Source organism: Poecilia reticulata, linkage group LG8 (genome assembly GCF_000633615.1).
Source record: "Poecilia reticulata strain Guanapo linkage group LG8, Guppy_female_1.0+MT, whole genome shotgun sequence".
NCBI lineage: Eukaryota > Metazoa > Chordata > Actinopteri > Cyprinodontiformes > Poeciliidae > Poecilia > Poecilia reticulata.
This window is the reverse complement of record NC_024338.1, coordinates 4,894,476-4,913,122: the sequence shown is the minus strand read 5'-3', so window position 1 is coordinate 4,913,122 and position 18,647 is coordinate 4,894,476. Positions and strand designations below refer to the sequence as shown.

The 18,647-nt window shown below is 38.0% G+C and overlaps 1 protein-coding gene and 2 long non-coding RNA genes across 3 annotated transcripts in view; all 3 read right to left on the bottom strand.

The window, feature by feature from the left end:
• Nucleotides 1-706: 706 nt before the first annotated feature.
• On the bottom strand, nucleotides 707-12,874 carry LOC103468302 (A-agglutinin anchorage subunit-like). Its single transcript, XM_017306444.1, has 9 exons — nucleotides 12,844-12,874; nucleotides 12,618-12,738; nucleotides 11,281-11,304; nucleotides 11,075-11,122; nucleotides 7,347-7,493; nucleotides 6,168-6,191; nucleotides 5,637-5,654; nucleotides 5,430-5,542; nucleotides 707-3,852 (listed from the first exon to the last, which is right to left on the bottom strand). The coding sequence occupies exons 2-9, from the start codon at nucleotides 12,724-12,726 to the stop codon at nucleotides 3,760-3,762; spliced, it is 576 nt and encodes a 191-aa protein (XP_017161933.1). The 5' UTR covers nucleotides 12,727-12,738; nucleotides 12,844-12,874; the 3' UTR covers nucleotides 707-3,759.
• Nucleotides 12,875-12,894: 20 nt separating this feature from the next.
• Nucleotides 12,895-18,647, bottom strand: part of LOC103468301 (uncharacterized) — a 27,735-nt gene continuing 21,982 nt past the window's right edge. The window contains exons 2-5 of the long non-coding RNA XR_534196.2: nucleotides 16,007-16,064; nucleotides 14,568-14,633; nucleotides 13,039-13,092; nucleotides 12,895-12,924 (exon numbers count right to left, since the gene is read on the bottom strand). This is a non-coding gene — a long non-coding RNA (uncharacterized LOC103468301). The remainder of the gene's footprint in view (nucleotides 12,925-13,038; nucleotides 13,093-14,567; nucleotides 14,634-16,006; nucleotides 16,065-18,647) is intronic.
• The window catches only part of LOC108166531 (uncharacterized), a 6,064-nt gene continuing 5,690 nt past the window's right edge, over nucleotides 18,274-18,647 (bottom strand). The window contains exon 2 of the long non-coding RNA XR_001776895.1: nucleotides 18,274-18,575. This is a non-coding gene — a long non-coding RNA (uncharacterized LOC108166531). The remainder of the gene's footprint in view (nucleotides 18,576-18,647) is intronic.

Genomic DNA, 18,647 nt, shown 5'->3' with positions numbered 1-18,647 from the left:
TTTATGCTTATAAAGCCATTCCATGTTTCTACAAAGGTGATACAAAAACCAAACCGAGGTTTGATCACACAAATACTGCTGTGCTGGAAGGTTAGTTGCTCTGCTTTCTAATATAACCATTTCGAAACAACAAAACATCTTTAAAACGTTGCACTGAAATTATAATCTAAAGGATTAAAGTTGCTTTAATGCAGATGACACACCTGACAGACTGTACGGTTCTTTCTGCTACAGCTGAGCCGTTACACAGTAGCTTCCCCTTTTTTGCAAACCAGCTTGAGGTGTTTACTGAGCAAAACCTTCTGCTTGGAACCAAGAGTCGGCGTTTCAGAGTTTCACGTTGAGCAATAAAAACAGTTTAAATCTCCAATAGAAATAACAGCTGCACAAACAGACTGACAAGCTGCCTCTGTGTAGCATCCAAGAACCCCTACATATTTTGTGTTGGAATTTTATCTGATAGACTGACACAAGTTGCACAAGCATTTCTTTTTGTTGTCTTTTTTTTATATATATATATTTAAAAATAAGAACCTGAAAAGTTTGGTGTGCATTTAATACAAACTGGTGAAACCAATTACAATCAAAAGTTATGAGATTGTAAAATATAATCTCAGCTTTACAGAGCTGGTAAAGACTGACCTGAAGAGACATAAAGCTGAGATTCTATTGAAGGGTGGTGCTACGAAAACAATGATTCAAATAGTTAATTTTTGCATTTTTAATTTGTAAAAAAGCAACAAAAAACAACCACATTTCTATTTTTTTTTCACTTTACAGGTATGAATTCCATTAGGTTGGTCTATCACATTGAGTCCCAGGAAAAAGAAGAAACCTTGTGGTTGTAGCTTTCAATAATAGTGCTAATAGTGCAATGTCTGATAATTGGCCAAAACGTAATTAGCAAACTGTCACCGGTCGTCCAACCGAAGGATAATTCAGTAAGCCTGTTATTGGGCTCACTGTTATAAATAGCTGCATGTCTCAAACGGCAGCTGCACAAACAAGCAAAAGCCTGTATTTTAATATGTGGAAAGCAATAAATAAGGTTACAAATATATACACATAAGCTTTCTTTTTTTTCCTTTTTTTTTTTTACATGTTTGACCACATCACAACCAACCATATTAGTATTTCTACACTCCATATCCTGCATGACAAAGCAAGCGGAACGGTTGCAAAGTAACTTTGAGTCTACATACTTTTCACAGAATATATACATCTTCATTGGTTAGCAACATTTTCAATGTTAAAACAAAAAAACCAAACAACAACAATGGCAACGGCAATCCAATATACCAGTATATAGCTTTTGAAATGGATAATTTTCAATGGTGTACATTAAACACTTCATGTATTGACTTTAAAAATGAAAATCTCTCTTTTTTTAATAGCATAGCCTTAAATACACATTTACAAACTGCTTCCACAATGTTTTAAGATCACCAGGTGCTGTATTTGACATCCACACCCTACACCAGTAGTAAACACACTCAAGAGAAGTTGGCTAGAAAAGCATTAGTTCTTTCTAGGGGTGCAACGATACATCCAGCGTATGACATGGAGATTTGTATGATTTTTTCACCCCCTCCTTTTTATTTTTCACACAATCAAAAAACCCAGCTTCATAAATATGAGCATTTTTGGTAAATGTAAGACATTTCAGTTCAAACCTGCTCAATCTGGGGGCTTCACATTTTAAAACAATTTTTAAATGAAGCCCAAAAGCAATAAAAAGTTACCACTGTGGTTTAGTACCAATAGGACGCATCCACGTTTTGGTTAGGATTAGTGTTGATAGGAGCTAGCCAGCTAACTCCTATCAACAGCTAGCTTCTAGCTAGCTGGCTGGTAAGCCAGGTTCACTTACTCAGTGGGCTTGCAAATATTTTGCACCTTGTCACAGTTTTCTTTATCCAAATTGTTTCCGCCAAATTTAACGCGATGGACGGCACTTCAACGCTTTTGTGGCTGAATGTCGCTATCAACACAACAGGGAAGTATTTCAATAACTAGTTCCTTCTGAACTTCAAGGTAGGAGTCGAAAACACAAGACAGTGCGTCAGGTTCAAGTCCCTACCTTCATATGTGGGAACTGTAAGAATGCCTTACATTTTTCTGATCAGATTAAATCACATTCTGACGATGGACAGCGGCTCAGAGGACAGATTTCACACTTCCAGGAAGCACCATGGCACAACGATGCTGTGGAATCTCATAACACCCCAAGCTTTTCAAGGGAAACTTGGATATTCTAAATTTCCCCTTTAAAATGTTGACAGTACCTAGCAAAAGTAGTCATACCCCTTGAAATGTTTTACACATCAGGTTTCAATCAAACGTCAATGTAGAATGTTTTCTGTAGAACACTAACACGCAATAGTTGGCCTGACCATTAAATTCCTATGCAGTTCCGCTTGATTCTCATCTTTCTTCAGTGATATGTCTGGGATGTCTCCCATGGAGTTTGATTTCTCAGGAAGCAGTTCATCCAATCAGTGAACAGAAGTTGAGTTGTGAACAATGATGTCGCAATTTTGTTCCATTTTAGAATTGTACTCTGCATGTGGCAGTGGAGGACGTAAACAAAATTGTTCAGTCTGTGTTGGCCACGCTTCCAAATATTGAGCAATTAAAGTCGGAGCAAAAGGAATGTTTAAGACATTTTATTCCTGGTGTCGTTTGGCTTTGACATCTCTCTTGGCAGTGGGGGGAAGGTTGTTTACAGCGCACGCAATCTCCGGTAAGCTTTATGGCGTAGCTTCCTTCATGATCCAGCAGGTGCATTACAAATGTCACGTCCATAATGAGTAAAATCAGATCCATTCATTTAAAGCGTAGAACAACACGCTGCTTTTCACCAGGCTACACCGTGGTGAATAACTCTGCAGGTTGACACAAGCTAGCAAACTTGTTGAAGATGGTGCTACTGTCTACTGAGACCAAAATTCAGCTTTAAAATCCATGGCACATGGGGTTGGTGGAAAAATACCATCTTATCGTGGGGATGTGTTTCAGGAACTGGGAGGCTTTTGATATTTGTTGAAAATGTGGCTGGAGTTCATTACATGACAGTCAGTCCTGACAACTTTTGGGAGGTTGTAAAAGACTTGAGACGACAATGAAGGTTTACCAGTCGAGAATATTTGGCAGAACTTCAACACTAATGTTCAAGATTGAGTGGTAATCAGTTGTAAGGGCTTTCCATGTAGCACAAGTGAATTCCTCTCTGTGTTGGTGTAAAAGATAAAATCCCACTAAAATGCTTGACGGTTTGTAGTAGTCACACAAAACAACAACGTTTCAACAGGTATGAATACTTTCACCAGGTCCTCTACGGTGAATGCAGTATAGTTCAGTGCACCCGAGTTTCTACTTAAACATTACATTCAGTTATTGGTTCTTCTTCCTGTAACCATTTCAGTTCACATAACTGAGCATCATGGAAGGAACACAAGCACACACACGCCTCAGCCCGGCTCCAGAGGAGCAGCAATCAGTCAAATGGAGTGATGTGACCTGTGCTGCTGGAGTTCAGCCTCTGATTGAAGACTCTGTGACCAACGCAGCTTCCTGCAACGCAGCTTCCTGCTTCTCTCATGTCTTGTTTCTTTCTTTTATTGTTGTTGTTTGTTTTTGGTGTACAAAATGATTGAGAGGCTCGTGTCTTCATTTTGTTAGAAACAGTTGATCCAGGAAAAGAGTTGCCTCCCACCAGAGAGCGAAGAGTTTGATGAAAGGAGGTCATGAGTTTGGTCCTCAATGCACACTTTCGTTCGAGTAACTTAAGCTTTTCTTTGGGCTTTTTTCTGCTGCCGTCGTGTCTGGATTTAGGCAGATGCATTCGGCACTCTGCACAAGAAGATAAGAGGAAAGACAGGAAGTGTCAGTGTGTTAAAAGCAACAGGATTATATCCTTTTTCTATAGTCTGACATGTAAAAACTTCAATAAGATGCAGTGAGGTTTGTTGATGAAATGTGTGAAAGTTCAGTTGAGATAAGCCGATATATAACATCAAACAGTCTAAAAGAGAAAAAGTCTTCATTAAACCATGCTTTGAATGATTTTAATTAAAATTAGTTTTGAAGACTGTTTTTGTATATTAAAAATGATCACAGATACAAAGACGTACTTTACTCCAACCCTGTTTAGATATGCCGGCCAAGTAGGCAGCCCCGGCTCCAGACCAGTTTAACAGGGGGGGGGGGGGGGGGCATAGGCTTACTTTGCAGGGTGGGTGGTGGTGGGGGGAAATTAATCTATGTAACAATAATGATATTACTCAAGTAAAAGAAAAAGGTACAGTGCAGTAAAACTACTTACATAAGATGTAAGACACCTATTTGCATGCAGTATGTGGACTGTTGCATGTAAAATTCATTTGCAGTAAATATTGTGCTAGTTTCAGTATTGGACCAAAGAAAGCAAGGCGGTTGCAAGCCTTTAAAATTGTGACGCTTTTGATGGGTCAGATAGACTCAAGACAGCAGCTGCGCAGGGTGGTGGGGGGCAATTTAATTTTTTGTCAGGGGGCCCAAGATTCCTGGCGGCGCCCCTGATTCCAACACACACCTAAGTAGCTCTGCACAGCAGCAGCAGGTCTCCGTCGCTGATGCACAGGTGTGAACCCAGCGCGAGCGTCTTAGCGCTCATGTTGCGTTTAAAGGCTGCTTGGAAAAACAGGTTTCAATAGATTAAAGACTTTTAACTCCTGAAAAAATGTGACAGAAGGCACAGATATGGGAAGTGCAGAAGCCCCTACTGCATCGCATCAATATAGGAATTATAGAGAGCTGTCCACTTTAATGTAAAAACAACAAACAGCTTCCAGTCCAAAGGGGCACGGCTGACTCTGTGGGCGGGTAATGCCTGCCAATGGGGCCGGTGTTCTGCAAGCAGGTTTTCTGAGATTTCAGAAGATTAACCGAGCATAGCGATTCCTTTTTGGATCTTGAAGGATCAAAATTGGTTTTTAGTTGGAATTTGTGGAGAAAACATTTATTTAATAGGGTAAAAACAGCAGAACGAATACAAAAAAAATTTTAATAGGGTAATCATAAACAAGCAAACAAAATCAACCAGTAAATAAATGTACAATTAAATGGCTCTTTAAATTCTGTACAGTAATATGCCTTTCACTCCTTTAAAAAAAAGAAATATCTATAATCATTTGACTTTATATATTAATTCTTAAATAAAGATAGGGAAATAAACCCTCCGGACCCCACTAAGGGACAAGGGTGTAAGAAAATGGATGGATGGATGAAGATAGGGAAATAATTCTAAGTATTTGTAGGGGTAGCCAGGCTGCCAGTAGGGGGCATCCTGTCTCTGACACTGTTACTTTTTGGGTCKCAGGCTGAACCCCTCTGTTTGGGAACCCCTGCATGAATGTGTGTTTTTGTTGGTGATCAGCGCTCAGGCTCACCATCTGCTTCTGCTTCATGTTGAGTTTCCGCTTCTGCAGAAAAGAGTTGAGCCCCTGCATGAGGTTCCCCGTGATGGACAGCATCAACACCACCAGGATGGAGGTGGTTTGCCCTGGTTTCACGAAAAGATCGGAGAGTGGTCATCATTCAAATCGACTCTGTCCTGTACGTGTAGATGTAGCAACAACAACAACGAAAACACTTACATGTGTGTGTTGATTTTTCTGTGGAGACAGATTTTGCATGATGAGCACAACTAGGTTATGAATAAGTTCATAGAATATTAGACTTTCCCTGGAAACAAATCATGCAATACTTAATAAAATTCAACAAATTGTAAGAAAAAAAAGATCCCTCGCAGTTTTACTGACATTACTTAATCTAGTGTTTTCCTTCTTATTATTTTCTTTCCAAAAATACTTTTTTTTTTTTTACAGCTGTTAGCAAGGAAGAATTAGCAATGAGGAAATATTCTGTTGTGTGAGACTTTTGAACTTATTTTTTTTATTTAAGTTAAATGTTTTAGCTTAATTTTCACATTAAATATTGTGTAAGTCATAACCATTAACTACGCATAAATTCACAGAACATAAACAACTATTTGACTTTGCCTGGACACAAAACATACAATATGTTTTTTTTAATGAAAATGACAAGTAAGGAAAGAAAAAACCTCTAGTGATGTTTAAATTTGTGCTTTTCTTTTAATTTTATTTGTAAAAACATCAACAGCTTACCTGTTCTTTGACCCATATGAGGCACTGGAAATGACAAAAACAGAAAATAATAATGTTAGAATTTTAAGCAAGCTTATTAATTACATTATTAAACAATTTATGCATGACATAATTAGTGGAAAAATAAGTAATGAAAAATTGCATAACCATCTCTTCTATTGGGCATTTTTAGTAAAATTACGGTAGGCTTCACAACAAATGTGCAAGGTGGAAGTCATGCAGCGTGAATATCAAAATATATTTTCAAAAACCTTATATTCATATACTGTGCGCATAAAGCAAAGTTTGGCAAGTGTCTACTTAAAATCTGTTCAATTTTGCATATTTGCATATTGTTGCCATAATTGTTTTTAAGAACTTCAGCTTTAAGTAAGAACTATTAATTCAATTATGTTTGTATGGCATAACACTTATGATATTAAACACTTTAATAACATAAGTGTTAATAATCATTATGATTAGAATAATCATAATGATTATTATGATCAATGGCCAGCATACGTGTCAATACTGGCCATTGACACGTATGTATTGCTGCTATAATTGTTGAAGGAGTTTATTCTGGTCTGGCTAGAAATGTGTCAGAATATCCAATGTCTGTAGTGTAGGTGGCTGCATAGCCATAAACCAGCTGGACTACCGTTGATGGTCATAAGGTAAAGGCAGTTTGCAAACAGAGTTGCAGTTATTAAAAATAATCAAAGAATCTCTTTCAGCAATGAAATGACCAAATAAAGTGGATAATCTTACCACTTTTCAAAGAACATGGCAAACAAGGGTCAAAGTCCGTTGGTGACTGTCGTGTTGCTGCATTTGACAATTGTGTTTTTCCTTTAGCTGTTGACTGTGTTGTTAAAGATAATTTTGACGTAGTTGGTGGAGATCTTGTTGACGTAGTTGTCCTACGTGATGTTGACGTAGTTGCTGGAGATGTTGTCAATGAAGTTGTGTTACGTGACGTTGGTATAGTTGGCGTGGATGTTGATGTAGYRGTTGGAGTTGATGTCGACGGGGTTGGTGGAGACGTCAACGTCGTTGTCCTACCTGACGATGTAGTTGTTGGAGATGTTGTCGATGWAGTTGTGTTACGTGACGTTGGTATAGTTGGSGTGGATGTTGATGTAGYRGTTGGAGTTGATGTCGACGGGGTTGGTGGAGACGTCAACGTTGTTGTCCTACCTGACGATGTAGTTGTTGGAGATGTTGTCGATGTAGTTGCGCCAAGTGATGATGACATAGTTGGGGTGGATGTTGTCATTGTAGTTGTTGAACATAATGTTGATGTATTTGGTGGAGATGCTGATGTGACTCCTGCAGATGTTCCATCTAAAATTACAACCATTCAGTAAGTTCAACAATATATAAGCGGAGAGTAAATGACAAAGATTCAAATAAAAAAATTTGTCTAAAAGGTAAATGTACACTGAACCACATAATAGTCAGGATTAGCTTTAACAAACTCTTTATAGTAAGTTTTCATACACTGGCAGCCTGGGACTACACTGTTTTTACTGATGATGATGAAAGTAACCCAGACAACCCCACATGACCCTATGAACCCCAAACCAAACTTCACAGTTAGGATGGTGTTCTGGGGTTTGAAAGCTTCTTCCTTTGTCCTCCAAATGTAAAGGTGGTTGGCAAAAGAGTGACCTCCTGGGATTCTCTGTGGGTTCAGTGGTCACAGTCTACATGACGTCTCTGGAGTTCTGTGAACAAGTCTCCAGAGATCCTCTGTGGGTTTCTAAATCCTTCCGGACCTTTTCTCCAGTTAATCTACTGACAAGACTCTCCGAGTTATCCCAGCCTCCTGGTTGTTCTCCAGATGAGGCTTTCCATCAGCTCCTGCACTTTTGTGCCAGCCTCCAGCGCTCTTACACTGCCACTGGTCTTCTGGACTTCTCCACCACTAGTGTACAGGTTGCCTCCCACAATTCATCCACTGACAATCCTTGGAATTTCAACATCAGACTTAGTCTCCTTTGCTCTATCAGGTGTCATCTGAGACATGGTTCTATGAATGATCATCTGAGTTTCCTGCCTAAACTCAGTTTTTTGGGGGGTATTTTTGATTTCAGGCCTTCCTGCCAAGACCCTTCCACCTATCCGTATTGGTTATTCTCTGATATTGTTAGTCTTCAGCTCCCTCTGTGTTCTGTGTGTAATTAGTGTCCTTCCCTCAGTCTGCCAACTTGCACTTCTCTACAGCTGTTCAACATTCGATTGATTATTGTCACCTCATTCCTTGGTCACTAAAGTCACTGCTTTCTGTAGTTCATTGCTGATTTCTTCTCTTACATCAAGTCTCATCCTAGTCCTGCTCTCCTTGTGTCCTCCTGTCAGTTTGTTTAGGTCCGTCTGCATTTTGGTTCTGCTGCAGCCACACAACACAACCAGTTGACCTATCAGAAGCTAACAAGGCTTTGAAATCATCACCTGAGCTTGGGCAAATAGGGCATCATAATTTCACAGTGCATTCACATCAGCCATGTTGAGGCTGCTTTAATGGAACTGTACTGATTCTTTTTAAAGTCTGGTTCATCTGGGGAGGTGTGAATGTTAACATGAGCCCTGGTCCATTTAAAAACCTAGGTCACGGTTCAGTTGAAGTGAACTCTGGAATGCATATGTGAATGGCAAGTGGTTTGGAGGCTGCTCCTAAAGAAGGAAGCAGACTAAAATGCAGTGCAATTTGGGAAAATAAAACCAAAATACCTATCCTGCTAGCAGGAGAAACGACTTGTGCTAAGTTCATTGTTGAAGAGTGTCTGTTTGGCAAATTTTCAAAGACAAAACCCTACAACCGCTAAAATCTGATGCTACTCCATTTTTGTTTACATTTTGTGAAGTCAGAAGTTGTGCTCAGTGTCTTCTTCATAGGTTTTCATGTAGTTTTCTACAGTGGTTCTTGGTGCAGCGCCTCCACAGGCGAAGAGAGGAAGTTTGTCAAAGGATCTGGTTTGTTTAATATTGTGCAGCGTGAACAAGATTCACAGCAGCTGAAAATGTAACAAATGCTGTAATTTTGGTTCCCAATTTGGATTAATTGGAGACCTCTTGATGCGGCCTAAATATAGGTATACCTGAAAAATTTTAATAAGTTAGTGGAGATGTTGATTCATCTAAAATCAACATATCCTACAACTTACTATGAATAAGTTCTAATATACCAATAAAGGCCCAAGAAACAAAAGGTATAATAAACCATGAAAGTCAGGAGTAGGAAAAGAAATCACATCACAGCTTTAACAAACTCTTAACAGAAAGTTTTAAAACACTGACATGAATAATTATGCGAACACAGTATATAAAAGTTAGTATTATTATACACCTAACGACTGGAAAAAATTTCAAAAACAATAATTGGGTAGAGGTTTGAATTTATTGTGGATTTTTTTCCCCCCAATCCACGCATATTAAGAAACATAATATAAACAGGGAAATGCAAGATGTTTTTCTCTGAGTCACTCAGGCCATGGAAAATGGCTTGAATAACCCTGAAAAGTGAAGGATGAATTCCGGATGATTAAGTTTAGCTCTGTTTACTGCTACACGTTTGTTGTAGTCCTCAGTGGAAAAATGAGACATCTTGATTCAATTTGTAAAAAATATACAAAAATAAAAAGAGACAAAAATTTCAATCACACAACAAGCTGGGTGTTACATCAAAGGATATAAATAGTGACCAGAAATTAGAGACCCAGAGTAAGAGCTCCTTTCAAATGATAGTTAGCAGTGGCGCCTGCTATGTCAGTTTTACTGTCATATCATCTGGGAACCATATCCAGTTAATGGATTGCTGCAGAGCTGATTGCCCTTCCATAAGTGACCATCTGGTTTTTGGTCACCTCTCTGAGTAAGACCCTCCTCCTACGATCATTCAGTCCCACGAAATGTTCCGGTGGTTCCAAACTGCCTCCATTTACCGAAGAAGGAAAGCTGCAGAAATCAATATTTTGCATCTGATTTATGCCTTGAATCAACCCTGCCTCTGAAGTCATTTCAGAGGCAAAGATTGTCCCAGTCGTGAATCTTTCCAAACCCTGCCCGTTTCAAAGACCTGTCAACATCTGGACTCCAAATACGCTGCAGAAAAATCTCCACTAGTGGAAACTTCCTTATAGTTTTTGAGCTTCAAATAAAGAACGTGAATACTTGACTTCTTACTTTATTTTTAGTTCTATAAACATTTGCTGAAATGTAAGAAAAGGGTGGAAAAAGAAGCCATCATTTATGTTATTTTCAGATCTAGCTTGCAGAGTTTTCAGAGACTCAAACCAAAAGTTGGATTTTCACAATATTCAGATTTCCTTTGGTGAACAAGTTCACATCAATTTTTAAAAACATTTTAGGGACTCTGATAGAGTTGTCAAACTGACTTATGTCATTTTTTAATAGCGATTTCCCTGGCATAGCATTTTGTCAGAAGAGAGACGCAGAGTAACTCCTAATTACCAACAATGATGATGTCTGATCAGCGTTTCAGTGACTATTGAAGGTTTGTGGACAAATAAAAAACAACAGCAGCAAAAAAAACAGGAAGAAACATCAACAAATGAGGAAAAATTAAACGTCGGTGAATTACATTATCAGGCGATAATGTAATGAGAAATGAGTCAAATGTTTGTTTTTTGCATGAAATGAGCCACAGTTAAATATTAAATGCGATTTCTAAAATCAGCGAGATTGTAAAGTAGTCATGAATAAAAAGCTTCATTGCTGACTTTCTAAAGTTGCAATTCCAATTTAGATTTTGCTGTGTTCAAATGAACGAATTTATTTATTTACTGCACCAGGTTAGAGCCTAACATGCTCATTTCCACTTGTAGTTCCCAAAACATGCAGTAACATTAAAATCCAAACATAGAAGGTAAAACACTGAACTAAATCAAGATGCTAAAACTTACCATTATCTAAATTGTTCCATAGCTGTTGCAAAGTATTGATCTCAGAACCTGAAACATACAGCATGGTTAGTTTATTTAGCAGAGCTGCATAATAAAAATATATGTACAATTGTCAGAGAACAGAAGACAATACAGTACTCAAATGTCCACATTAGGAAAAACAATAAAAGCTTAAGTGTACACTAACACCATAATGAAGTACTCACCGAAGTTTTGACAATCTCCATAGACTGAAAATGAGAAATATRAATATTAGTGATTGATATTACAATTAGAAATCATTTATTCACAATAAAAGCAATGATTGTCTTTAAATATTTGCTGCAATGCACTGTGACCAACAAACTGCATTCTGTATGTACCTCACTTGTATACAAAGTTAAATTTAAATCATTGTTGCGTATACATTCTTAGCAAACATAGCAGTTTCTCATGACAATGAAGTAGTAAAGGACAAAGGCTCCCAAACTGCCACCAGGCAAAAACTTCCCATGTTGCGTTAGATCCACAAACATCAGTGGGTTTTATTGGAGTTTTATGTGCCAAACTGGCACAAGGTTCTTCCTGTGAAATAAATTAATAAAAACCACAACCAAAGAAAACGCTATAATGTGGTGGTAAATGTAGGACCCAAACACAGAGACGGAGACGTCAACTGAATTTTGAATGAATCATGATTCAATGAAAAAAGGTGAAATACAAAAAACTTACAAAAAACCCCAAAACAAAACAAAAGCAAGGGCAAAAGACAAATAAGGAATCCAAAGAACATTAAGGCAAGAAAACACACGAAGAACATGAGGTGGAACCAGGAAGTGATAGAAGTAAATAAAAGGAACCGGCAAGAAGCGACCGAGAATGAAGTGATCGAATGCAAGTTCTTGAAAGCTGAACATAAGATCTAGGCTGATTAGCTAAATTATTACAGGTGTGAGTGGAGAGCAGAAGGCAAACTGAGGAGAGGGAGGGAGAGAGTGGCACAGGGGCGAGGGAGAGTACACAGGGGAACAGGAAATAAATCTAACACTACAGAATAACTAAAGAAACATCATAAAACTAGAGAAGCAAAGAATAACTACAACTAAGAAATAAACATAACTAGAAACACAGAGAAGAACTGAACTAAAGTAAAACGGGAACAAGACGGATCTAACCAAGAAAAAAAAACAAAATAATGATTAAGCTAGAATCAAATCAAACTACCAAAACAACTCAACAACCAGGATCCTAACACTTTGGAAGGTTTTCTCTCAGGATTGCTCTCTATTTACTTCCATCCATCTTCAGTTCTTTATCTAGAATCAGTTCTGATCCAATCTGATCGGTGCATCTTTTTCCACTTTACTATTTCCCCAATATGTCACAATAACCGGTTTTCCTATCAGAGTTGTTGATCTCGGCATCTTCACAAACGGTCCAATCAAAGCATCCAATCAAATCATTTGTTCTCAATAAATAATAATATGTTGGGAGGTCTGCTTCTTTGATCTCACTCTGTGCTTCAAATGATAAGGCACAATTGTTAGGTGTCATTGTTTCTTACTGTCTTTTGCGGACGGAGCTGAGTAATTCACATTGAGTAGTTTGGCATACAAACACCTGAAGTGAAACGCATGGATTTTGTGTTTCCCTTCAGTTGTCTGATTACACATTTCCTTTAGGCCCTGTAAACAAAGAAAAACATGATCAAAAACATCAACAGGTGGAAAAACAAGACAAGAAAAAGACACTGCCATCGAAATTCTGACATGTCCAAGAAATGCACTCACTAGGTCTTTAAAGCAATCACTGTCGATTTTATAAAATAATGTTCGATTTTTGTTTTTCCATACAGTGCAATTTAGGATTTTCTGCAAAAAAAGAACAGATAAATGCACACTCTTACAAATGAAGGTAAATGTGTAATTCATTGAAACGTACAGAATGGCTCATTCTCAAAGGTAATCATTGCATCATTAAGTTACCTCGGTGCTGGTGGCATTTACTAGGGTAATCAGATCAGTCATGTCTGTGCCGTTCTAAAATAAGCACAAAACAAGATAGAGAGACGATATTTACAGTTAATCCTTTCAGTTACATCATATGCAGATCATTATAACCAAAGCTGTGAGTAATGAACTATTATATTTAAAAAAATCTTTATCAGTATTACTATTTTCCATTAAGAGGTAAGAAGTAACAGGGCCGTGCAGAGATTCCCCCATTCAGGGGCCCCTAGAAATGGTTGAATTGTAAAACAGATAATAGAGCTAAACTTGTAGCATTCATTTATTGAGAATGGCATTGCTGTTAAGTTTTATTTAATGCATTCAGCAGAGAATAAATAAAAAAAACAAAAGTTTACTTTGTAAAAGTACAAAGAATCATCTTGATAGTTTGTTGTGTAACACAGTTACAGCATGGTGTGACTAAATCTACATTTACACACTGTTTGTGATGCTGATGGTCTTAGTAGGAGGGGGTCAGGGAGCCTAAATCATGATTCTGCCTAGGGCCCCATATTACCTTGAGCCGGCCCTGCATGAAGAGCCGCTGGAATCCCCCAGTGGCCCCTAAGCCAGTCCGCCGATGCTTTTGGGACATTTTGATTCATTTAATCAAAACTGGCTTTAATCTGTAGTCCAAATTACTGGTGCAGTATTTTCGCTGATGTTTACGTGATATTTTGTGAACTCCAAATGCTGTGGGCCGAATCTTCTTTTAACAGGAAGATTAGATGCCCCAGTCCATCTAGTCCAGCACTGGGGCAGCCTGATAAAGTTAAAGTCAGAAGTTTTCTCTGAGGTTCTGCAGTAACTGCTATTCGAACCTCAGGCCCAGATTCGGTCGGCGTTGTCCACGATTTGAGAGGGTGCAGCTCCACCCCCTCCTCCCGGTTTCTGAACAACATGGAGGCAGAGAAACTGAGAGTCATTATTAGACTGAGGGCAGCTAGATTAATTTATTTTGCCAAATAACTATATTTGGCTAAAGAATATTGTTGAGGGGCACAAGCAGGTCTCAACAGCTTAAAATAAAAATAATAACAATAATGATAATGCATTTATAAAGGGCACTCGGGGTGTCAGAATAAAAGGGGCGGGGCTCCCCCTGCACATGCCTGACAAGAAAGTTAAACGTTCATGAAATTTGATGAGATGCAAACACTTGATAGCTACGTTTGACTGACTGGCTAAACATTAAACTTTAACTTATGACGGATTACTTTTTTGCATTTGATGAACTGGAAACCAAAACAACTGAGATAAACAATTTAAAGCAAAAGAAAATCTAAAATTGGCCAAAATGCTTGCGATCAACCAAAGCTATTGTGTTCTCTGTTGTTGAGTGAGAACAGCGTTTTTACTGAATACAAGTACAAATGAACACTTGTCTGTTGGGAGTTTTACATACATATTATAGATGGAAAGGAGTTTCAGCATATTATTCAATTGACAGCATTTGCAAAAAAAAAAACCAACAACAAAAAAACAAAACACAGAACTTGTCATACCCAGTGTTCTATGGAGAAATGATCATGACACTCCTCATCTGACAGGCTGGTGAGACTTAAAAAAACCTAGAAAAATGTAAAGCAAAGTTATTATTTTTACTATAAATATTTTGTTTCTTGCATTCTATAACAATGATGGAAAAAATGAGTAGCTGGATTTATGTATGTGTATTAAACTGTTGTAGAAGCACAAAATGCAACATGTTGATACTTTGAGGCCCAACTGGCCCCTTGACAATCAAAGATGGCTTCCATGTTTCAAGATGGCCACCCAAAGGACCTCAAAGTTACATTTTTCTATTCATATTAAGATTTCTGGTCTAATTTATCACTTGGTTACGTTTTGTCTTTCAGTTAGTTTTGCTGATTGTCGCTGTTCACAGTCTTTGGATTCATTTCATACACGATTCAATGCCATTACTTCTTCAGTGCCTCACTTCCTGCTACAACATGACTACCTCCCTTTTAAATCGCCTTTCCCATCCAGTGTTCACTCTTAGTATACATTCCCCGTCCACTTTATTAGGTACAGCTGTCCAATAATTTGGCAGCATTCAAATTTTAATGTTGCGTGATAGAGACGTCATCTATTTGACCTTCTAGCTGTGGTGAAGACAACTTGCCTGAAGATTAGGGTGATTGCAACTTTACGTTCAAGGTGAGGATCAGAAGGGGGTTGAAATTTGATCTAAACAACCTTATTGCTGATTTCCAGACATGCTGCTCTACTTTGATCTTCACACACAATCATTTCTCAGAGAACCATCCATCCATCCGTCTCTCTCTGTCCCCGTCTTCTGCTCACATCAGCCATTAATTACATGCATTCCTTAAGATATTCACCATGTCACAGAGCTGAAATCAACTCTAAGTGATGTTCTGAACGTGGGAACGAGTTCACTCTACTTAAGTTCCCTTCACTAAACATACATGGAACCAATGAGTCAGTGGCTCAACCTGAGTTTGTGCTTTTTTGTCATTCCTTTCCACTCCTCCCACATCCTAATTTACATGCGATATCAATGTAAAATAAAACAAAAACAAACAAAACAAAACAAAAACCCGGCTAGACTACATAACCTTTTTTTTTTTCTTCAAGCTACTCCTTTAATTCAAAACTTTTGTCTGTCAACATGTGATGTGACCTTTAAAGCTGTAAATGAATGAAAGAAGCCAATTAATCACTAAACAAATAAATAAATGACCAAATGGCCAATTAGACTGATTTAGTAGACAGCATCACATTCTTTAGCTTGTTTTATTATGCACCAGTAAAAATAATGATGACAGAATAAAATGTACAAATAAAAAAATCATGACGATTGTAAAACCATTGCACATGCTGCAGGCAAACATCATCAGAGATGATTTAGCACATAGACATCACAAGTCGTCTTTGAAGAAAGTCAGGGTTGTGTGACTAAACAAGTAATACTTACAAAGAACAAGAGAAGGCAGCGGGAAGCCATTCTGTTACCGTGACAATCCAGGTTTACTCTGTGATGAGAGAACAGAAGATACAAAGAAAGAAAACTTTAGTAACCAGTCCCAAGGTGGAACCATGTAATACGGTTGTATTAGGGTGAAATGAAAAGTTATTTTCTGGTATTCAGCGTCACAAACAACATCTGGCTCAACAGTCCTTCCTCACATCTTTAATAAAAAACAGAAATATTTGTACACACCAAATGCTAGACCAGAGACACTAATCAATAACTCAGATGTGTCAAGGGGAGGGTTGGAGGCGCTAGGAACGAACGCTCAGGGAGCCGACGGTGAGTAGATCTGCGTTTATTCTTCATCGTACACACAGATGACTCAGGTCAGATACAAGAGTACAACTTGCGGAGTCTTCCTCAAAAACTAAACTAAACTCGGAGGTACCTTTCCTCTACTCCGTTGAACACAGAAACTAAACAGCACAATGGTCAGACAACAATCCGGCGACATTCCGACGACGGCATTCTGACGACGATCCAGCGCCACACAATGGTGCACGCCGACTTAAATTACCAGGGGAACAGGTGAACGAGATTACCAATCAACAGAGGGTAAATGACCAGAATAAACATAGAAACACAGAATAAACCCCTAAACATAGAATGAGAATTCAGAAATAAACCCAAAAGAACTGACATCATGACAAGATGCTCAAAGAATAAAACATCACAACAAACAGAGGGAAGAGTCGGAAGGCCAAAAAAAATAAATCTAAACTCAAACAGAATCATGACAAACTGAAAATAAGAAAAGTTTGGAGATTATCTCCCTTTAAGCAGCAAAGCACACGCCCCAAACATTTATCTGATTTTAGTTCAGCTCAAAGTAAAGGTCACAATTCATGTCAGACAGACATTTTGATGCATTGAATTTACAAAAAACAATACAATTTTTCACATTTTTTCACATTTGCTTTATTGATTAAGTGATGAATGTACTTAGCAATCTATTGAGTGATGTGTGTGTGTGTGTCTTCAAAACTATTACTGCTCGTTTTTATTGGCGTGCTTTTTATGAAGGCGTAAAAAGGTCTTTCTAGGTAGAAAAAAAACAGGAAGAGTAAATATCTGGCAAAAAAAACAAACCCCTCAAATATTGAGGTTAATCTCAAAAGGTTTTTAGAATAAAACAAGAACATTTCTGAGATTTAACAAAAAAAGGTCACTTTTGAAACATCTTATGTAGAAAATGTCTGAGTTTCAAAAGTTGAACATTTTTTCATTTGAAACGGACATTTCCATGTTTTTCCTTGGACATTTCTTGCTGAGTCAAATATATATACAGATATTTTAGAATTACTCTCATTCACACTGTACAGTATATTTCATCTGAACTAATGGTAGCACAGAGAGTCTACGTGTTTATATTTAGACATGTTTTTTTCAGATATTATTTGTTTTAAAGGCCACAGATGTAGGACTTTTAACTTTTATTTATCTTCATTAATTTTGCACTTTTGTGCTGACCTGACAGAATCAAATGTTTTTGTTTGTTGTCACTCTTAATATTTATGCCACTAAAGGAAATAATGAAGCGTATCACCCCATCATGCTGTCTCTGACTTTCCGCGGTGAGTTTAGTCAGAACAAACAAACAGGAATGTCACTTTGTGATCCTCCTACTTACCCTGTGTGTGTTTGAGGGTAATTATGTGTGCCGTACTGTAGCAGTTAGTGAGTATGTGTGTTTTTAACCATTAAAGAGAAGAGCAATTAAATCCAAGAGAATTATAAACCACACCAAATGTGTCGTTTGGGATAATGGTTACGCCCCGATAGACCGGATACTTTTCATGGTTCCACCAAAAATACGCTTGATTCAGTTTTAAGATTTCACTGGAATCAATCTCTTATAGTTGCTATATTGTACAGACTGTGTGACATGAAGACATCACAGGCCTCACAGAACACCAGCAGAAAGATTGCAGACTTCATAAAGGGTCGTAAAATAGAAAACAGTTTATTTTGCTGACAGTTTAATTTCCAGTCAACCTTAACTGTCAGGGTCTTGGATTGTTTTTGCTTTAGTTCGGTCTTTTGTTCCAGCATTCCTGTGTGCTGTAGCTGCATCTCCATTACAAATGAGCACAAAGTTTTGTCAATATTACCCTAATGTACGAAAAAAAAAGAAAAAACGTAAATTTCAAAATTGCTCGTTTGTTTTAAATGAAAAGGACAATTAAAATCACATGTGAACTGTCATGATGTCAGTTCTTTTGGGTTTATTTCTGTATTCTCATTCTATGTTTAGGGGTTTATTCTGTGTTTCTATGTTTATTCTGGTCATTTACCCTCTGTTGATTGGTAATCTCGTTCACCTGTTCCCCTGGTAATTTAAGTCGGCGTGCACCATTGTGTGGCGCTGGATCGTCGTCAGAATGCCGTCGCCGGATTGTTGTCTGACCATTGTGCTGTTTAGTTTCTGTGTTCAACGGAGTAGAGGAAAGGTACCTCCGAGTTTAGTTTAGTTTTTGAGGAAGACTCCGCAAGTTGTACTCTTGTATCTGACCTGAGTCATCTGTGTGTACGATGAAGAATAAACGCAGATCTACTCACCGTCGGCTCCCTGAGCGTTCGTTCC